This window comes from Solea solea, chromosome 13 (genome assembly GCF_958295425.1).
Source record: "Solea solea chromosome 13, fSolSol10.1, whole genome shotgun sequence".
Taxonomy (NCBI): Eukaryota; Metazoa; Chordata; class Actinopteri; order Pleuronectiformes; family Soleidae; genus Solea; species Solea solea.
In genome coordinates this window covers 23313231-23336037 of record NC_081146.1, presented here as the reverse complement: position 1 = coordinate 23336037, position 22807 = coordinate 23313231, and the positions used below count along the sequence as shown (strand labels likewise).

The window sequence follows — 22807 nt, the reverse complement described above, 5'->3', positions numbered from 1 at the left end:
CCTAGTAACAAATAAATCTGGTGGTGACGTGACACTTTAGCTCAGTATATGCATGTGTGTGTGGTTGTGTAGTTATGAAGAAGTTGAATGAGGCAGTTGCTGTGTGTGTGTGTGTGTGTGTGTGTGTGTGTGTGTGTGTGTGCAGGTTGGTTGTTGTGTGATTCAATGGCAGCTGCTGTGACTCCTGCTGTGTTTAATGTGGCTTTGATGGAGCCTGAAGGCCCAGGTGTGTGTGTGTGTGTGTGTGTGTGTGTGTGTGTGTGTGTGTATCTGTTGCCTCTCTGTGGCATAAACACTGACCTTGTCAGTTTTTTGGAGACCAAAACCTGGTCCTAATGAGGCAGAACCTCAGTTTCTGAGAAACTAGAGAGTGGTTAGATTAGGATTAGGGTCAACACTGACTGAGAGCTTGTCTATGAGTATATATGTGTATAATCTCTTTAATCCACGTGTTCCATGTGAGCTCTCTGTCCTTAAACTCTGCTCTTACCTCAAAAGAATTAGGTTTATAAACACAACATAATTATTTTTTTACCTGAAATCTGGTTTATATTCTGTAAAATAGGAGCCAATATCCTATATATATGTATATTTAATCAAACAATTAAAAGTTATTGGTTTTTAATATTTAAAATCAAGCACAGTTGACAATCGATTCACTCAAGTGACTCAAAATCTCAGCAAAAATATAAAGTTTTATTTTAAATTCTTGCATTTGTTTGAGTGCAGTTATAGAAACTGGTGTGTGATTTCACATCCTCAAATATGAATATGTTCTATGTTATTTGATTTTTGGGGTCAAAACGAGACATTTGAGGACATCGTCGATCAACAGATTCATTGATTATGAGGAAAAACTGACAAGATAAAGACTAGAGCACTTAAAACGTGAGTTTATTGATCATCAAAACTGATCGAGTCAGTTATTTAAGATACAAAATCAGAACAAAAACAGTCTTTAATTTTTGGTTTGGAAAATAAAAGCACACAGGAAGTGACACCTGGATATTTTCACATTAAAACCTTAAAAACTTCACTTGTATAAGCAGATGCACAGAGTTCTTCTTCACCACCTCCTCCTCTTCCTCCTGCTGCTGCTGTTGCTGCTGAGTGACTAATGATGGAGGAAGCTAATTGTTAAACTTTGAATAAATAAATTAAAAAAAACAAAAAAAACAACTTGACCCTGCAGAGAAGAGGGAGGGTGGAAATAAATAAACTCAGACACAAAGTTGCATCTTATCGACCTTTGCTCCGCCCTGAGCTGCGTTCTCTTAATTTATTCATTCATTTATTTCATTATTTATGTATTTTTTAAGCATTTTGCATCAATTCACCCCCCCTCGCGGTTTCAAGCTGCCACATAATTTCATTTGCATAAAGAAGCGAAGTCAAATTACCAACACGCATATTTACATTTTATATGAAAGAAGGGGAAAAAAATAGTTGCAGGGCAAAATCAGGGGCTGTTTAAAATGCACGGATCGATACTGACACACACACACACACACACACGCCCCCCTCTATTCTAATTACAGAACTTTCTAAAATAAAAGCTTTTAAAAATTAAATAAAAACTATCCCCGCAGCAGTGAATGTTCAATGATTGTTTTTAAAGTTTGCTCCAAAGTAAATAAAGCAAAAGTGAAATATAAATAAATATTTAAAAGCCTTTACCTTCAAGCATGATATAAAGTTTGCAGGTATAAGTATTAGTTTGTACATAATGTATGTATTTGAACACACACACACACACTTGAGGCCTTTTCCCTCTTCCTCCTCCTGCTTTTATTGGCTCATCTGGAGAATTTGCATGAAAGCAGATTTGATCGATAACGACATTATTCAAGCTGCGAAGTCGAGTTTCACGTAGACGGGGGAGCGCGCGCGCACCCACGCACGATCATTACTGCGACTAAATCTGCAAATTATGGGGGGGGGGGGGGGGTAATGTAATGTGATTATCATTCATGCACTCGCTGCTACTGCAACGTTTCCAGATGCAGCTGCTTACATTTACATGTTCGACCTGATGGAGACAGTTTTGACTGTGGAAACGGATGAATTCACCTTAATTGCATCTGTTTATGTCACTGGTTTTTGTGGGAGGGGGAGGGAGGGGGCAAAGAAACTTAGAATTGTAGTATAAAGTTAATATATTGTGAAGTAATTATTCATTTTATTGTTGAATTATTCAGATATTGTCTGATTGTACACACGAACACACACACACCTGAATTTATAACCTGAATGTACTGAATAAATCCTCAACTAGTTTGATACTTTTTAAAATTATTTATCTATTTATTATAAAACACGCTTTCAGATTATACAGATTTTACATTTTTTTTTTTTTTTAGTCCCATTTAACAAAGAAAAATCGTTTAAACTGAATACATGTTTTAGTTTGTGGACCAAACAAGACATACATTTGTCATAAAGTCACATTTTTTTTTAACATTTTATGGACCAAACAATTAATTAATTATTACAGAAAAATGTTTATATATATATATGCAACACAATTGTATTATTATATTATTAATAGATCAGATTAGATGCATGGAAACCCTGTTTTAACCTCATCATCATCATCAATATCAATAATTTTGCTGCACAGTCAGTGTTTGCATCACTGACATTAAAATGTGGCCTAAATTCTACCATTATTATTATTATCATTCTTGTAATAATACTAATATTATTTTTATTATTATATTAAGCCACGCATAGTGTGTGTGTGTGTGTGTGTGTGTGTACACAATTGTATTCTAACTGTATTGTTTTTTTTATTATTATTCTCATTATTTCGCAGCAGTTGTAATCGGCTGAAATTAATCCCGTTATCGATTATTCACATTGTGATCTCTGCATCACCAGGTCTCGTTGTAATAATTGATTTTATCGATTGCTCGTGCAGGGAAGGGAGAGAAATTAAAAAAGAAAAAAAAGGAAGGAAGGAAGGAAAGGGGTGATTTGACAAGAGGAAAAACAGCAGCGTCACTGTTGACAATTAGTTTCATATATTTAAATGTTTATGTGCTGCTGAATGTCACAATAAAATATGTTCAAAGTCGATTTTATCTTTGATAAAACATTGAAATGTATATTTTTTTTATTATATAATGCATGCTGCATTTATACTATTGTGTTTTCTTTCCTTATATAAACATGGTGTTTAAACAATTAAATAATACATGTTTATAACAGCTGTAGTATTTCAATTTACACTCTGTATTTCAGAGCCAGCTATTATGAAAAATATGTATACAAAAAAATGTGATATAGCATTTTTATTTATTGATATTATATAGGTTTAAAATGTTCAAGTTTAAATTTAAATGTTATCACTTTTTTAACGAAGTTTGACTTCGTTAAAAAAGTTGACTACTCCAAAACAGGATTTCATGAAGACTTTACTGTTGATTCTGACATGATTAATATTGATAATGTTATTGATATCACAATAATTACTGGTTTCGTTGGTTTTAATGAGCAAATATCACACTTTCTGTGTGTGTGTGTGTGTGTGTGTGTGTATGTGTGTGTGTTTGACACATGGAGAGTTAAGAACGTTTTAGAAAAACGTTAAAAATAAATATATATATATAAAAAAAATCCACAGCTCCACGTTCTCATGTTTCCTTGCATGTTGTTGTTGTTGTTTTTGCGTCAAAAACACAAACAAAATCCGACTTTCTTTTTAAAAAAAATGACACAAATGAGTGAAAAATGAGACGATATTCGACACAGAAGCACCACTGATGCCGTAAAGATGTTTGTGAGGAGACAACACTGAGAGTAACGACAGTGGAGACATGAATACGTTAATCAACAGCATTGATCACATGGTTATTATCGATTAACGTGATGATGTTTATTATGTAACAACTTTGGCGTTTTTGAGCCACAGTAAAAAATAGAGGAAACACATTTCATCTACACGACTTATATTCCCTTTTTTGTGTGTTTGTGTGTGTGTGTGTGTTATGCTTCAGTATTGAATTCTGATATTTGCTGCAGCGTAATTTCCTTTCAAAATAAGAGACTAAGAAAATGGCCGACCAATATGTCCATCTGTACTGTCGCAGACTATAATCCAATAATCCAATGTATATGATACTGTATATGACAATAAATATCCTCAAATCAAAGACCTGTGTTTTGTGTTTATTGCCTGTGTGTGTCCAAATCAGATTAAGACAAAACCACCAGATTAGGATTGCAGCAGTAAAACACCACCACATTCAGTCTCTTCAAAATTATTATTTTATCATTATTATTATTATTATTACTCCCTTCTTCACACATCAGTAATGAGAATAAGAGAAGGCAACCTCTTTAATCCCTCAGATTAGATTTTTCCTCTAGCCGTCACATAGAGTTGTTGTTGTTGTTTCTTCTTCCTCCTCTTCCTCTTCTCAGCTGCTATAAACAAGGAGTCGATATCTCATTCAAATGTGTGGCTGCAGATCGCGCGCGTGCGTGCGCTCGCTCCATCTATTATCATTTACCAACAAGTGATCACGTTTAGCCGCTGATTAAAGAGCAGATTTGAGGGGCGAGTGTGAATGCGGGATGAATAATGTGACACTGTATTTCTGTGATTGCAGCAGCAGCAGCAGCAGAAACAGCAGCAGCAGCAGTAAGTGTGTCTGCAGGCCTGTGCGTGGGGACCCACTGTGTCCACGGCACGCTGCGAAAATCCACACCCCTGCTTTTTCTCCATCGCCTTACCTTATAAAATGTGATTTTTCAAGAATCATGACACGTCACTTTCTTTCTTTCCACGTCACAATTTCCATTTTTTAAATAATCCTGCACATTTTCCAGCACATGCGTGATCACCATTAAGGTCACACGTTGGCCACGTGTTCTCTGACCCCACAGGTCACTCTGGGCTTCTTGTAATATTGGTGATACAAGGTTTTGACGCGGCTCCACACACACACACACAGTGCGCGTGTCCCACAGGATGGGGACGCATCAGCTAAATGGTTCACATCTAAACACGCTCCATATTGACTTTAGATTAAAAGCTTATTCTGCAGCCACAGTCACTTTGGATAAGAGCTGCAGCTAAATGGCTCAAACGTGAGTTTTTACCTCACTTTATTTATGGCCCGTGTTGTGTTGTTTCTGTAATGGAGGCTCTGAGTGTCTCTCACTGTGGAGATGCTCTCAGAGCAGCAGGATGTGCATTTTTTAAATATTTGAAACTCATAATTGTCATATTCATCATAATCCATCATCATTATGCAGAAGTGGATGCTTGTTTCTGATTTCTGAGAGATAGTAGTAAAGTTTTAGAGAAAAAAAACATCTGTATTAGTGTGCAGTTACTAAAAAATAAAATATTTCCAAGTACAACATTTGCTTCTGTGTCTTTTTTGTGTGGTGCCCCCTTTTTGCACTTGAGCCCCTGTCCCCATGAAATGTCTGTGTACGCCATTGGCTAAAATCCTTGACATAGAAACAAGTAATTTTTTTTTTTTTTTAAAGAAAGAAGGAAACTTGTGAACATATTTATCACAATGAGCTTTAGTATTATTATTATTATTATTATTATGTTTCTAAATTCCATTTTTACACTTTACTTTTGTGAAAAAAAAATGGTCGAGTCAGCATATTAAACATCTACATGAGTGTGCAGTTATTGAAATAATGATAATGATAATAATAATAATTTAAAAAATGCTTCCTATCTCCTGTTTTTTTGATTCATAATGAAGGTGTGCTGCCTCCCTTTTCACTTGAGCCCCTGTCCCATGAAATATCAGTGTACACCACTGACTAAATCCTTGAAATAGAAACAACTCATTTATTTAAGACAAATTGAAATTGAAATTTGTGATCATGTGTATCACAATGAGCATTATTGTGCATAATTTTATGATTGTTTCTACTCTGTTAGTACATTTTTAGACTTTAATTTTGTAAAAACATAAATTGTCGAGTCAGCATATCAGCATATTAAACATCTGTATGAGTGTGCAGTTATTGAAATAAAATTGTTTGCCTTTGTATCTTTTTTTTTTTATTCATAATTAAAGTATGGTGCCCCCTTTTTCACTTAAGCCCCTGCCCTATGAAATGTCTGTGCACGCCACTGGCTAAAATCCTTAACATGGAAACAACCTTACTGAGATCTGAAGCTTGTAATCTTCATAATTTATCATCATCATTTCTGGCCATTATTACACAGTTTTAAGTGAAAATTGATTTTTATGAGGCACAAAAAACAGAGAGGACACGTCATCCGCATGGTTCAGGATCTGTGCTTACATTCAGCCTAAAGAATTAATCCTCCAATTCATCACACTGAAAGAAAAAATGGTTTACAAACTCAAAAAAAAGACTTCTATTGGGAAAATAGTTAAACTAATTGAAACTAAAGTAATGAAGTTGTTCTTAATTTAACTTGGTAACTTCAGTTTGAATAAATTATGTGTGGATTTATGGATTATGTTTTTGTTCTGTGTATCAAACATCTTTGTGGTTATTTAAATAAATAAATAAATAAATAAATATATACTACATTTTTATTTATTTATTTATAATAATTGGAGGTGTCCTTTTGTTCACTTGAGCCCCTGACCCATGAAACATCTGTGCACGCCACTGTACCCATGTAAGTACTTATACACATTATTTCAAGGTTTGCCCTGCTTCATCACATCATTTATATTATACTATTATATATATATATATATATATATATATATATATATATATATACATATATAGATATATATAGATATATATTGCCATGTTTGTGTTTTTCTTGTGCTCACATACAGGGATTTATGGCTATCATTGGTTACATGCTGATGTTCATTCATGTGGAATATCTCCACTCAAATAAATAAACATTTAAATAATACTTACACATTTCAATAAACTACACTTGTGCAGATGTTTAATCAATTGGTGTAGAACAAGATTCTACAAAATGACTATTTCAAAACCAGCCATTATTGCACACATTATAAATGTTAATAAAAATAGTAAAAATGTTTTTGAAAGGATTATTTTTAAAATTAATAATCTAAAGAGGTGCCCCTTTTTTCACTTGAGCCCCTGTCCCAAGACATGTCTGTGCACGCCACTGGTTAAAATCCACACCTATATTTTCCAGATTTGCAGCTTGTAATCATCATTTTTATGATGATGATGGAGAATTGAGGGTGTTGTTGAACACGTGAACACCTGAACACCCCACCGGGTGTTATCAGTTCTGTCCTCGAGGCCTGCAGTGAAAAAAGTTGCATCTCGGGTGTCAAGCCTTTTTTTTTCCAGCCACAGAAGGTGAACTTTCACCCCGACCTCCTTTTTTTTATTTTCACTGTGTAGCCGTTGACCATTTTACCTCGAGCTACTCTCCAGCCACACACACACACACACACACCCTCCTTCCATGGCTGCGTGCGTGCGTGAGCGCGCACAGCGCGGATCGATAGGGCAGCATCTGCTCCGGGAAGCCCGCGGTCCCACACCGCGCTGCAGCTCCGCTGTTTCCAAACGCCAGAATTGCTCATCTCTGAAAATTAAACTGACAGACAGATGCGATTAGTATGCGCGCGCTGCCTCAGTCCCTGCTCCTGTCTTTTGAGGCCGGCTGCGCGCACGCACGCACGCACGCACACGCACGTAGACTTTAATGTACATGCATTTATGCTTCTTATATATCTAAAAAAAACACATACAATCATGCAGGCGTCAGCGCGCGCATATTGGATTCTTAAAGCACATATATAGGCGTGCACGCGCACCCAGCAGGCCTGACTGCAGCAGCAGCAGCTCCACGGTGTTTTCCGGGAGGAATGAGGTGTGGAGATGAGGTGGGAGTGGGAGTGGGGGGTGAGGTGAGGTGGGATTGATCTGGTTTGGGGACTTTCCAGATTTGAGTGTCGGTGATGTGTGAGTGCACTGAGCCTCCGAGTGCTGATTAAGAGCTGGAGAAGAAGCACAGAGCCTCACTTGATACAGCATTTATAATTGCAGTATCATCATCATAATTATTATTATTGTTATTATGGAAGATGTGCGCACGCGTTGCAACTGCCTCCATTTAGACACGTGCACACATTCATAGACAGAGCAGAGAACACAGTGTATCTGTGTCTCTCCGAATCTCTTAATGTTGGTTCTGCACTGTTCTGTAAATTATTCATTTATTGAATTAATTATTCATCCATCCATGCGTGTATTATTATTACTAGTATTATTATTCCTGCAAAGTGGGATTCTATTTGTCTTTAATTCCAGCAAAGAGTCAGGAAAAATAAAAACGTAAGGTGCTGCCTTCACGTACAGTGCACGCGCATGCAGGCCTGCATGGTGTGGAAATGGTGAAAAGCAGAGAGGGAAACTCAAGCCTGTAAAAGTCAATAAGTAAGTGAGGCGATTCGCATAATTGCATATTAACCCTGTATGCAGTTGTTTCAGAATCTCTGGGCCTCTGTAATCTCATATTTTACATTTATTATCATGGTTATTGTTATTTATTTTTTAAAGAAACACGTTTTTTTATTCTTCCACTGATTCCCTTTCTATGTTGCAGATATTTATTTTTTAACCCGAGTGACAATGAGCGCAGTGAAGGCATCACTTGTTACTCTGAACATTAGCCGCAGCCTCCATTGATCAGCCACAATAAACGACCACGTACAATTCATAAGTTGTGCGCTGCAATCAGCTGAAGAAGGAGGCTTTAACCTGTGGGGTTAGGAGAGAGGGAGCATCTCCACCTCCTCTTCCCTTCCCTTCCTCCATCCCGCCCCCCACCCCCGGAGAGAAAGGGTTAATTGGAGTAGGAATTTCATCGCACATCTGTCAGATTTTTAAGGCCGTGACGCACTGAAAGGAGGGAGTCAATGTGAGCAAGGGGGGTGGGAGGGGGATGAGGAGGAGAGGGAGAAAGAGTTGGTGGTGAGATCGATGAAGTGGCAGGCAGTGAGGCAGGAGGAGGAGGAGGAAAATCTCACGAGATAATGAAAAGAAGAAGAGGAGAGCTGCGATAGAGTAGAGAGCTGGAAAAAAAGAGGAGAGGAAAAAGAAAAGGAGACCGTAAAGCACGAGATCGTTTTCGAAGGTGGAGAAAAAAACGCACACAAAAGAGTGGGGTTTAGAAAAAACGGAGGCAGGAGGATCGTGTAATCACCGCAGATGGTTTTTGCGCTCTGGTTTTGGTGAACGTTGCACCCCGGGGGCGCAGCGCACCGATTGTGTGGATCTGCAGGCGCTGGCAGGCGACACAGACGGAGAGATGCTCAGGACGGACAACAGCCGCGGACAACGCGCTCTAAGAAGTGGACAGTAACGGGGGAAAAGAGAAAGAAATAAAAAAGGTAGGAGTGTGGACCGTGGAGCTCCACTGCACGCGTGTCTGTCTGACACGGTGTCTGTGAATCTCCGGCGTGTTTGTGTATGGTTTTTATCGCGTCGCTCTCGTTCATTTCACATGTTGTAAATGTGAAAACGCGCCGTTCACTGTGCAGTTTAGCCTGTAACTTCGCGTCAGAATGGAACAAAAACCGCTTCATTCCTTGACGAGATTAGGCTGAAGTGATGAAAGCCTCGCTGTCTGTGTTCCTTCGTGTGTGTGTGTGTGTGTGTGTGTGATCACTGTGATGCTTCTGCGATTTTTTGATGCATGTGCGTAAAATACGCGCCCAAAACGAAAGAGATTCGTCTGTGTGTTTTTTTTTCCTCCTCTGCAGCGTTGAAAGTTTAAAAAGGCAGCGCACTAACACCATCGCCTGTCTTGTCTCACGCAGGCACAAAAGCGAGGCTTCAACCGAGGAGCACAGCTGAGCACCAAAGAGACAAGAGAACATAAAAAAAATCTCCACCAAAGCTCCTCCTGCTGCTGCTGCTGACTCCATTTGTGGGAGTTTTAAGGGAGTTTGAAGACAGTACTTACCGTTATCAGATAATTAATTAGACACCCCATAAGCCTGGAAATCAATTAATTCACAAATCAATAAATCCATAGTCTGGTGTAACAAGAGACCTTCCAGACTGCTAGCTCCGACTGTTTAGCAACAATAACAAGAAGAGGAGAGCAGCAACAACAACAACAAAAAAACAACACATTCCAGATTTTATTTTGTCGAAGATGGACGGGGTCAGTCTGGGAGAGATGTCCCTGCACACTCACGCTCACTCTCACTCTGATCTGGCTCACAGTCAGGATGGCAGGGCCATGCTGCACTCGCGAGACCTTTCAGCTGCTTTCCCCAGGCCTTCCCTTGGGGGCCCCTCCATGTCCCTGGAGCCCGAGCCTCGTCCACCGGGCTTCGACCACTCCATGTCGGCACTGGGCTACAGCGGCGACTCCCCGTCCAGCACGGGCAGCACCTACACCACCCTGACCCCCCTGCAGCCCTTTGATGACAAGTTCCACCACCACCATCACCACCATCCCTGCCTGCCGGTCAGCAACGTCATCGGCAGCTTCACCCTCATGCGCGAGGACCGAGGCCTCAGCACCAACTTCTACAACCCTTACGGCAAAGACCTCGCCATGACCCAAAGTCTGTCACCGCCCACCACGGGCTCGGGCCTGAGCTCGACCATGCACGGCTACGGCAGCCTGGGCAACAGCTCCAACGGCAACGGCGGTCAGATGCTCCACGGCGGCTACGACGTCCATGGGGGGAGCCTCTTCTGCAGGACGTCGGATTTTGGCCGCGAGATATCGCCGCCGGGCCTGGGAGGAGGCGACGTGTCATTGGGGCACCAGTTGAACAAAATGGAGGCTCACCAGCACGCCACGGGCCACCACCCTCACATCTACAGCCAGCACTACCAACCCCACCATCACCCCAGCCATCAGACCTCCAAGGTGAGCGAGCACCTGCACTCCTCGTCGTCCATGGCGTCCTCACCCGGTGAGGGCATGCTGCCGGGGCTGCAGGGCGGCGGGGGAAGCAGCGGGGAGGAGATCAACACCAGGGATGTGGCCCAGAGGATCATCACCGAGCTGAAGAGGTACAGCATCCCCCAGGCCATCTTCGCCGAGAGGGTTCTGTGTAGGTCACAGGGCACACTGTCTGACCTCCTGAGGAACCCCAAGCCCTGGGGCAAGCTCAAGTCCGGCCGCGAGACCTTTAAGAGGATGTCCCGCTGGCTCCAGGAGCCAGAGTTTCAAAGAATGGCCTCACTCCGGCTGGAGGGTAAGATCTGGCTTTGCTCTCTATCTGTCTCACACACACACACACACACACACACACACACACACACACAGAAATCACAACAACAAACAGACACACACACACTCTCTCTCTCTCCCCTCGTTTTCCCCAAACACCCTCCTTCTCCATGTCTTCCAAAATAAATTCTTCTCTCCAGCAATCAGTATGCAGCTCAGGTGTAGACATGAGGAAAAGCAAAAGCATCATACTGATGTTTCTCTTCTTCACACACACACACACACACACACACACACACACCACTGCCTTCACCATTGTCTCAACAGCTTGGGTAATAAGAACTCATCAGTGCACTGAGGACAGTTTGCAGTAAGAAAGGGGCCATATGTGCCGTTCCTTTGTTTACTTTGCTGCCAAACAGCATCTATTGATCTGTACAGTAGCTACAATAATACAAAAAAAAGAAAAGAAAAGAAAAGCCACAGACATTTGCCCTCCTCTTAAATGAACCATGAAGATCAGCCCGAGCAGGGGCTTGGCAATTTAATCGCCTTTGAGCCCACAAAATAATTTGTGCAGAAATGCCACTCACTGTGGAGCGATTGATTAACTGGAGCAGTGATTTATATCGGCTCAGTGCGCCGGCCTGAAGTTGAGTTGGCAAAAGTAGCCGATGCAAATGAGAGCGTGAGCCTCTGCCAAGGCGTCTTTTATCAGCGTCGTCACCGTGGCGATTACAGCGAAACAGCTAAATACTGAGTGTTGTTGGTTGTCCAGGTCTGGGGGGGGGGGGGGTGAAGAAAAATCCAAGCTCGCTTCAGTGTTAGCATCTCAAGACAGAGAGGGGGAGAATTTGCTGTTGCATTTTCTAATTTTCGGATTTGATAGCCAATATTTTAGAGAGTTACAGGTGCGTTGGCGTGTGTGCAGATGTTTCAGATTTTCTTTTTGAAAGGCACATTGTAATCTGCTACTTGACATTTAATATTCTTCAGGGATGCGAATTGAAGACACAACAGCACGCCGTACAGTGCCGTGTTACAGTGTTGTGCCTCCATAGGGACTCCGGGCCCATCTGATACACGGCACACAGACAGAGATCCAAGTGAACACAGTAATATGAGATGAGCATAGACGAGTGTGTGTGTGTGTGTGTGTGTGTGTGAGTGTGTGTCTGCTCACTGCGGGGGTCTGTGAGCCGTACGTGTGTGCGAGGCTGCCCAGTTGATCACCGCCTCTCGCTCCCTGTCAGCAGCCCCGACTGATTAAGCCCGGCAACACAATAGGGTTCATAGGTAATGATTGTGCACTCTTGCAATCCCTTCACAATTATTGATCTTTGATTGTTTGGCTCTGAGAGCACATGTGTACATCCTCCATTTAGCGAAACGCTACACCAATCACTCGCCAAGCCTCTTATCAGGCGACGCTTTATCTCTGGGTTTGTTCTGTTGATTCCACTGAAATGTTGCTTGATGATGAAGCCGACGCTGTGATTGTCGAGACTCTGTATGCAAAACAGGGGGAGAGAAAAAACAAAACCTTCCTGGTGACCAAACAACCCCCCCCCCCCACCAACACCACCCCCTTTGTTCCTCGGAGCAGATTTCCAGTCGTCAATCAGCGTGCGTTTCTCTTTAGTCACGGCGTCTTTTCTTTTTTCTTTTTTTTTTTTTGCTCCTCCATCTTTTTACAAAACACAAACGTTATTTTAACGAGTCAGTGTTCGCAGTCGTCCGAGGAGCAGCCAATCAATCAGAGTCATAAAAAATTTACATCCCTGCACAGGAGTGTAGTGTGCTTGTGTTTGACAATGTCGGCTCCCACACACTCGGAAAGTGCATATGTAGTTCTTGGCAAAGCCGCAATTCAGACAGCTCGGCACTTTTCTACATAACCCACTTTCCGAAGGGGGGTTGTTGTGTTTTTTTTCCCCTCAATGCCACCTCCCCTTCACCCCCCCCTCCTTTTTTTTTTCCTGGCCAACCCCCTTTTGTTTAATTACAAGCCTCTATTGATTTCCATGGGAAAGAGCAGCACGCCTTGCCCACACACACCTCGCCTGCATCGGCAAAAAACAAAAAATCGAGACTGGAATTTGAATGTGCGGCGCCCCGTGCAACCTCGCGCTGAAGGCAGCAGCTCAAGAGGTTTCGCCCTGCTTCAAGTTTTAAGATCACCTGCTTTTAATGTAACGCTCGCTTAAATGCACAGAAGGGCCCACTTATTGTTATATTTCCATAGAGTTCTGCCGGCGTGCGGCAATTATGGAACGCCATGTAGCTGCTGCCATTTTGTCTCCTCAAATAATTGTCTTCCTGCAGAGACATTTTGCTAAACACAGAGGAGGTGATCTCCAGGATTTATCTGCAGAATCCTGTTTGTTTCTCCCCCCCCTCTCCCTCTCTCTCTCTCTCTCTCTGCGTGCTTGTGTGTGCTCTATGGATTACTGTGCTGTACATATGAGATGCATCTCCAGCCCCAACCTCAGGCAGTGGAGGAGGCAATCAGGATTTAGTTGGAGGAGAAGGCGGGATAAAGACCGTGCAGCCATGCTCCGACACTTAAAGTCGAGGAGGAGGAGAAGGAGGAGGGGGGGGGGGGGATCAGAGACTATAACTTTAAAGATGATGGCCGAAGCCCTTGACTAAAGGTCTAAATGAATAAGAAAGGTCAATGCGGTTTACGTGTCGGCTCCAGTGCCTGCACCACCCCCACGGTAATGAAAGCCACAAAGCCTTGTCCACCTCGCGCTGCAATACAGTTCACATTCGGCGAGCGCGGCTCAAAGGTCAACGCTGATTCCATTTACATATCAGGAAACGGGCGCATGTGGCCTAAGCTGCTGCTGCTGCATTACACCACTCACCAAACGGTGGGGGGGGTCGTTGTTGTTGTTTTTTTATTTGTTGTTTTTTTTTGTTTTTTATCTGGCTCTTGCAGCTCCCTCACTCCGGCACTGAAGGGGTTAACCAGCCTCTGTGGGTCGAGGAGTCTGAGCTGCACAGATTTAATCAATAATTTCTATCAGCCCCTGGCCCAAGAAATCAGCAGGGGGTGGGCTGGGGCTGCAGGGAGGGGAGGCAGGGTGGGGTGGATGGGGGGGGGGCGGTCTCTGACTGGGAGGGGAGGTGTAGGTTGAGACGCCGAGGGGGGGGGTGTAAGGTAGGGAAAGGGCTTTCGATCACGTTTCAGCAACACGAGACAGGGGCGTACATCATGATTAGGGGCTGTTCCCACGATCATAAGAAGCCTATAGGGGAATATTTATGTCTCCATGAGTAGCCCTCGCACCGTGGATTTATAGCATGGTAATTGTGAGCCTTTTACACATGATTACAGCATAAGGAAGCATTTACTTAATGGTCGCCGTTGTGTTCGTCAGTAAAGCGCCGACGGAAGCAGGGAGGAGGAGGAGGAAGAGGAGGAGGAGGAGAGCTGCAGGACACCCCGACTCCTCCAACGAGCCATAAATCCACGATACAAGCAAGCTAGCCCGCGCTATCATGTCATCCCTTTCATTACTACATGAGCCCAGAGTGCACCACTGTATATACCTTCTGTAGCTGCAGCCCACGTCCATCCCAACCCCCCCCCCCCAACTCAGAAATATTGATGGCTGGGATGGTGTAACGTCTGTGAAAAATGTAGCATTTGGAGAGAGAGGGAAAAAAATAGAAAAGAAAGAAAGAAAAAAAATTCACTTGTAGTGATATTGACGCGCCGCTGACATCTTGGCCTGTTCAGATTTTAATGAGACGTCGTTCGATAACTCTCAGAAATGCAAACAAGCTCTGGATGCCTAAACGCTAACAGGCCCCTGTAATCTTGAGCTGACAAGAGCGCATCCCCGAGTCAAAACATTTCCTTCAGATAATGATTTTAGTGCCGAACGCATCGGCCAGATTTATTCACGTCGAGTCGAGTGCTTAAGTTTCAGAAACTCAGCTGGATGTCGGGGATGGGGGGGGGGGCAATCAAGGCTCGCGGCCCACGCCGCCACCACTGCGATGGGGAAGGCGTCGTCGATTCATTGAGGTCACACTTATTTGTCAAGCACTCGGCTAATGACAGAAATTTGCCACAGCGGGGGTTTCTGTGGAGTGAAGAGTCCGAGACAGTGTGAGATGTTTCTCAATAGGAAGATGTAAACCAATCAAGTCAACGTGTCGTCGCTGTTTTCACAGTAAAAGGCGGCGTTTGTGCTCAATATGGCACATGTTTCCAGCAGGTGTGTGTGTGTGTGTGTGTGTGTGTGTGTGTGTGTTAGGCTTTGAATTATGGAATTTGCAGCCCATTGCCAGCTGATATGTCCATCTAATCAAGATCAATAACAGAGTCAATAACAGAGTTCATAAACCTTGTTTTCTTAAAGCAAGTGAACGCGTCTGGCAGCGTGCCCGTCATCCTTATTTCCACCAGTTTCCACTTCCGCTTGTTTTTATTGTCATTTTCCGGCCGTTATTCCAAATATTTACGATACTTCATCGTAAATATTTGTGGTTTTGGCAGAAATGAACAACAAAAGACTCCTATGTTGTGTTTTTTTGTGTAGTAAATCACACATGTTTATTCTTCAAGTAGTAAAAGAGCAGGTTTGTTTATTTAAATTCACGCAAATGATTTTTTGCACATTATTGCACGTTTAGATGAGTTAGCGATGGCTCAATGCAATTTCTTCATGATACATTATTGCACATCTAATGATATTGATATCAGTCAATAGAGTCTTTTTAACCCTTTCAAAACAGCCGCGCTGTAAGTAACACATGTAAGCCACGACCTTTGAACTTTGAATCAATGACTGACAGTTTAGTCACATGACAGTGATTGTGCTCATCTCCCCTTTAAGTCAGCAAGAAAAGCATATGCTCAAAATCAATTTATCTGCTTTGCTTTCATAAAAAAAGTCTTATATTGTCCGTCAGGAAAATCAGGACATTAAGAATCTGAATCACAAAAAATACTGGAAAACTGAATAATCAGTATTTAAAATAGCTGGCCATTCATTCCGTAGTAGATTAATCATCGATTCACTGTTGCAGAGTCCTAAAAGAAGGGAAATTCACCTGATGTTTAGTGTTTTTTTGAGCGGTTCACCTGACGAGTATCGGAGCAACACTGATACCAATCACATCAGCCATTCCTGAAGTTAATTTAAACCCTCCCCAAAAAAACAAGTGCACTTTTGTTTCCAGTCGACAGGCTACAGTGTTAAATAAAAGTCCACTATGGGCACCACACCATCGATCCTCCCTCCCCTGCTGAGTGTGTGTGTGTTGAGTGCACAGACATACACCGATGCTTACACTTAGAAACGCCTTTGATACCATCAGCAAAACAGTCGCTCAGCCACACAGTGCTGATTGAAACCTCTTAAAAGTGTGCATTTAGGTAATTGCATGACTCTCTCCAACCCCCCCACCCCACCCCGCGCCCCCTCTCCAAATATGTTTTAGTCCACTTAAGGCTTCTAAACACCCGAGGCAGTGCAGACTCTGCTCGTTTCACTCACCCCTGACGCAACCTGCCTGTAATAGAAAATAAATTAGTTCCCCCCTAAAGTGATTATTGCTCACTCACTGCCGCCACATGTAAATGACTTCTATGAGAAACTAATGATGTCCAAGTGTCTGCTAAAGTAACGGCCAAGACAGAGAGAGACAGAGAGAGAGAGAGAGGAAGTGGAGGGAGATGGACGGAGAAGGGGGGGGTGGGGGTGGGGGGGTGTAGTGGTTGTTGGCTCGGTACACAAAGGCAGAGGTTGGTGTTGTGTTTCCTGTAAATACAGAATTACAGCGTGTTGGAGGTGAAGAGTTCAGCGATGGATATGCAGAGGAACACGTAGCAGCCCGAGTTCAGAAAAAAACCCACCACAATCGTCTGATTCTCAAAATGGATCTGAGCTCACACCACCCACACACACACACACACACACACACACACACACACACAGCTATTCTTCTGAGGACACATTCTTTCATTTGAACAAAGCGTGACCCCTAACCTCAACCATAACCAGTTAATGCCTAACCTTAACTTTAACCTTTAACCACAATCCAAATCTTAGCCCTAAACTCATTTAGGACCAGGTTTTTTAGTCTCTATGAGGCCTACTGGTTCTGACAAGGTCAGTGTTTATGCCAGAAAAGCTCCTACGAACACACACACCAGGGTATTTTTCCTCTTCCTCGCTTCTTATTATTTTCATTATTATTATACCCAGATTTCTTTCTTTTTTTTTAAATTTAATTTCAGACTTTTCCTGAGGAAATATTGATTATGTAATTGAGCGGGCAGTGACCCCTGAGTTAGTATTTCGCGTGTGCTGGTGTGAGCAAGACTTAACATTATGATACAAATAACCACTTAAAAAGTTTAACTACGTCCAACTTTGACACGCGGGGCTAATCGAGCAAGAAATAATGAGGTTTTTTTTTTTAATCCTCTGAGGACAGAGTTATAATGAGACAGACAGACAGACTCTTTTGCACTTTTGACTTGCTACAATCCACATGTGAGAATGAATCTTTGGATAATTATGTCAGTCATGTGTTAAACACACGTGTGGAGAAAGTTGAAAAAGTTTTGAAATTCCGCCGCTGGAGACAAATGGGTTGCAGTGATTTTCTTGTCACAAAAGAAAAGAAAAAAAAAAGGCGGTGCAAATGAAAATGATTTAGTGTTTTTGGGGTTTTGTAAAAACAAATGTGCGGCGCATCTGTTTATGTCTATGAATGTGATTATTTTTTTGGCCATTGTCAGTTGATGACGGTTTAGCACTTTGTCTTAAAGTCAGATCTGTATAAGCAGAAAAAGCTGTGAGAGAATAATGAGAAGCAAAGATGGGAAACTTCAGAGCTGCATGTAGTTATTGGTTTTTATCCCGGCAGCCTCACAGCGGCTCTCTGGCAATAAGATGTGATCGGCTGCACATCTTGATTCCTTTACAGTACAATGAAGCAACACTGCTGATTCATCTCTTTTAACTAATAAGAGTTGCTTAGCTAATGTGTTTTCTCTCAGCAAATCCACTTTCCCTTAGCTTAATCCATTTGTCCCAGTTAGCCAGTTAGTCTGTTAGCTAACCTGTTTCCCCCCCTTTTTTTATATGTGTATATATATATATGTTTATTTATTTATTTATTTATTTATTAGCTATCTTTTTTCCATCTGCCTGCAGCCTGCAAGCGAAAGGAGCAAGAGCAGAGCAAGCTGGAGCGCAATCAAGGCCCAAAGCGCACCAGGCTGGTGTTCACGGACCTGCAGCGGCGCACGCTCCTGGCCATCTTCAGGGAGAACCACCGCCCGACCAAAGAGCTGCAGGTGACCATCGCCCAGCAGCTGGGCCTGGAGCTCTCCACCGTCAGCAACTTCTTCATGAACGCCCGCCGACGTAACCTCAACAAGTGGGCAGACGAGGGCCGCCCTTCCTCCACGGGCTCCTCAGGCTCCAGCGTCTCCTCCTCCGCAGTGTCCTGCAGCACGGCGTGATGACGGACCGCCGAGCAGGTGCGGTGGGGAGGGCGCCGAGGGAGCAAGGGGGCACATAGACTGGTCTAAGCAGAGATCGGCCGTCATTAAAATGTCCTCCTCGTTATCAGAAGGAGCGACGGAGCCAGCCTGTTGTAGATGATATTACGAAGATGAAGCATTTTCCTAAACCAAAGTCGATCGCTCCCTTGAAATGGAAGGGGGGCGATACCCAGAGTGATATGAGCGCGGGGCGCGAGGTCCTGCTTGTATAGTCCAAGGGTGCAAAGATGATTTGACTCGGAAGAGTCACGCCCTTACATAGACACCATCTCATTGCATTATTTTGATTATGTAGATTAGCGATAATGAGGGTATTACAAATCAGGAGGAAACATATTTTTTGGTGTACCTTCAAAATCTATCGTCATCTCTCCAAACGTGAAGAATCAAGAGATGTCGATGTCTGGAGAGCTCCATTGTGTCACATCTTAATCAAAAACTTCTCATCCAAAGACGTTAATCCCCCCCCCGCCCGCCCGCCCCCAAGTGTGGTCTGCAGATGCGGCCCTGTTTTTTCCTCGAGAATCAAGGTGAAAGAGGAAGAAGAGGCGATTTTTTAAATTTATTTATTTACTTATTTATCTATCTCTGTTGTTTTTTTTTTTCTGAAGAACTTGATATCCCAATTTGTTAGCATGTGTTTCCATGGTGATGGTTTCCCACGTCCGCGTGGCGCTGTTCCAAGTCTCGGAGCCTGGAATTACCGGGAGGGCTCTGTAGCGTCCGTGACTTCCCAACTGTCAATCAATTACCATCAACCTGAGCCTTTTCCTGTGCTTTGTGAAGACGCTCCCACCTCGAATGAATCAGAGTTTTCGAGGAGGGGGAGGGGTGGGGGGAAGGGGGGGTCGAAACCGCAGCGCAGCTCACCGTAATGCCAGGACAAGAATCAATAAACACAGCCAGAAAAAAAACGGACTTGTTTGGTGCAAACGTCTCGCTATAAAGACTCTCGCCGAGCTTCCAAACGAAAGCTCCAGCCATTTTTTTTGACTCAAAATCAAGCCAAAAAAATGAACAAAACAAAAAAAATGAAGGAGGAGCTTCTGAAGACGAAGCGGGGAGGAGGAGGAGGAGGAGGTACAACCCGACACAATGTATAGTGACATTGTAGACGTTTTTTCTCCACTCATTTTCAAACTGTGCTCACCTCTGCTCCATGTTTCAATCTTTTTTTACAGATGTCTAGAAAAAAAAAATTTGGAGGAATGTGATTCTTTCAGCCCTTTTTGTACAGATTTCAAGCACATCACTCTATTTATAGACACACGCGTTTTGGAAGCGCGGGGCAAATTATTTCCCGCCCCGCTGACGTACGTACAAGGTCATTTTTTGGTCGACAAAGGAACGGCTTTAACACGCCTCCTTATAGCCAGTCGTTTAAAAATCAAAAACCCGAGGACGTTTCAAATGCAATTGCTGATCTGATCAACATATTTATTACTGCATTTGTGTATTTATTGTTTCCCCCCCCCCCCTATTTACTTTCCCTCTTTCTAATTTATTTGGTTATTTATTTATGCTATCTATATACTGTAAGTATTTATTTAAACGATGCTCTGTATGTCTGTGTGAAACTGAAGACTTTTTTCTGATGGGCACTTTTAGCTGTAGAATCCCATCGTAATACCAAAGATTAACATTGCTTCCCTGAATGTACGGCCTGAATCCCCGAAACCCTTGTACCTGACCCCCAACCCCGATCCAGCCCCGAACACCCAGTGATGTTACGTATCTCCCTCTATCTCCGAGGCCTGGCCTTTGTTTTTTCTTGTTTTTCTTTTTGTAGAATATCTGGGGTTTTCTTTACTCTCGCGATTGTCTCTGCGGTCAGCTCTTAACGCCAAGGCCAAAGCTTGTTAGAATGTTGTGATAATATTTATAATTGATAACAGTATTAATAATAATAATAATAATAATAACGATGATGATAGTAATATGAATAATTACAACAACAATAATGATGATGACGATGTGGCGTCCCATAGGTTCACAGGTTGCTTGTAAAGTTGTGTTCAGACCAATGCCATCTGGGCGGACTGTGTTAAGTGTCTGGGGACCCACTTAAAGTGCCGTCTGAAGGCCCCCGTCGAGTGCAAGTCCTCGAGGGTCACATGAAAACATGCATACTGTGTGTGTCTGCCTGGGGGAAATGCATGGTTGTGACCCCCCTCCCCTCCCATCTTCCCTCACCTCCCCAGTGCAGTGCAGACAGTCTCGTCTATGTCCAGTTTAGTGTGATCTTTACTCTCCTCCACATCCCTGTGCCCGTCTGCCAGTTGTCTCAGTTCCAAAAAAAAAAAAGAAAAAAGAAAAAGGGTTCATTCCTGGATTTCTAGAGGTTTCTTTAAGGATCTTGGGGGTTTCTTCCCGTCCCTGGGGTTTTTTGAAAGCGTTCGGCTCAAGTTGTGGATTTGGCTCTGTTCCTGGACTGTTTGTTGGGACTGTGACAGTCGCATGAATTGCTCCTCCCAGGCTTTTTGTTTGTTCTTGAACGTCTGAGGTTCTTAGGGTTTGTACCTCATCTTGGAGGAATCCTGGATTTTGTCTGAAGGCTTTGTCCTTGCACAAGCGTTAGGTAACGTGATTTTTCTCATGTTTTGCCTGCATTAATGTTTAAACCGGGAGGAATCACCAAAGATCGAATCCTCTGACCTCTGTGTAATTGCTGCCAAAGAGTGGCGAGGCCGTTTTCCATCCCGTCTCTCTCTCTCTCTGTTGTTTCTTTACCCCTCTCTCTCTCTCTCTAGCTTTAACACTGGAAGGGGTGGATTGCCAGGGCCCCCTTCACAGCATGCACTTGAAAGACGGGCAGTCATGAAAGAGGCCATCGACTTTTTCTCAGACTTCAAAGGGAAGGCCTTTTTTTTTTTATCCTATCTCCTCTCTGAGTATCTGGTCTGGGGTCTGCTCTTGGCCAGACCTGTGGGCTTTAGGGGGCATTCAAAGAGGGCGGAGGGAGATCAGAGAGGAGGCTGAATCGTCCAGAATGAGGACAGTGGTAGTGGTGTGTGTGTGTGTGTGTGTGTGGAGGGGAGGGGGGGGTTATTTGAGGAACAGGAGGTATAGAAGTAGTGGGGCATGGAGCTGAATTAAACTTTAATGAGCAACAATTGTAAGCATGCTGAGAGCAAAGGTGGGGGGGCCATGGCGGGGGCGTGCAGTTGAGTCAGTACAGAGGGGCAAAATGAAAAATGAAAGAGCTTGGAAGCTCCTCTGCTGACCCCGGCTCACTACTGTCATTGTATCAAAGCGGAGGTGACACCTTTCAGGTTTCTCTTTGTCTCTGACTGCAAGCCTAAAATGGAGACAGAGCTTTTTGTATTGAGCCACCTTCTGCTCCGTGTCAAGCAGGGAAGCTCTTCCCTTTCAGTGCATCAGGGAGAACAGAAGGGAGGGAGTGAATCCATTTGGCTGTTGCAGGTGATCCACATTGCCATTTTAGCCTGGGGCACCCCCTAGTGGCTTTTATAGAAACTTGACCCTGAAACAAGGCTGGCTGCCAGCCGAGGCCGTTGCAAGAGCAAAGTAGTGAGAGGAGGGGTGTTGGTGGGGGGGGGGGGGGGGCTTAAATAATGAAATAGCAGAACTGAAAGCTAATATATACCTTTCAGATAAAAAAAAATGTAAAAAGAACAAAAAAAAAATCAACAACACTTTTTTTGATAATGTTTAAACCAAATAATAAAAAAAAAGAAAAAAAAAAAGACAAACAACCAAAGATTGATGGGTAACTGCTGAATCGTTATGTATCATGGGTGGTTTTAGCAGTTCCCTATCACAGCTACCGTAGCACTCAGAGGATTCAAAATAAAAAAGAAAGCACCAGTGGGTTCACCGTGCTGATTTTTTTTTTTTTAATGTTGCATAAAACAGTATTATGTTGAGCTGGAACTGAGAAACTGACATGAGGCAGTGTCTTCAGATGGAAGTCTTTTGACTCTGTAAACCCCAGTGTCCCCACCCCCCCGTCTGTCCCTGCCCTCCCCACTCCTCCTCCCCCCTGTGTGTACATGAAGACTTTACCCATCTACCTCAATTGTGTGAGATGTTGTGTGGCAAAGATATTCCTTAACCAAAGAATCCATCCTGTCAGGGTGTCTGTCTGTCTATCT

General features: G+C 43.1%; 1 protein-coding gene across 1 annotated transcript; it reads left to right on the top strand.

The window, feature by feature from the left end:
- Positions 1 to 8941: 8941 nt before the first annotated feature.
- On the top strand, positions 8942 to 21171 carry onecutl (one cut domain, family member, like). Its single transcript, XM_058647399.1, has 3 exons — positions 8942 to 9350; positions 9780 to 11180; positions 18340 to 21171. Exons 2-3 carry the CDS (start codon positions 10121 to 10123, stop codon positions 18648 to 18650), a joined length of 1371 nt encoding a protein of 456 aa, XP_058503382.1. The 5' UTR covers positions 8942 to 9350; positions 9780 to 10120; the 3' UTR covers positions 18651 to 21171.
- Positions 21172 to 22807: the final 1636 nt, after the last annotated feature.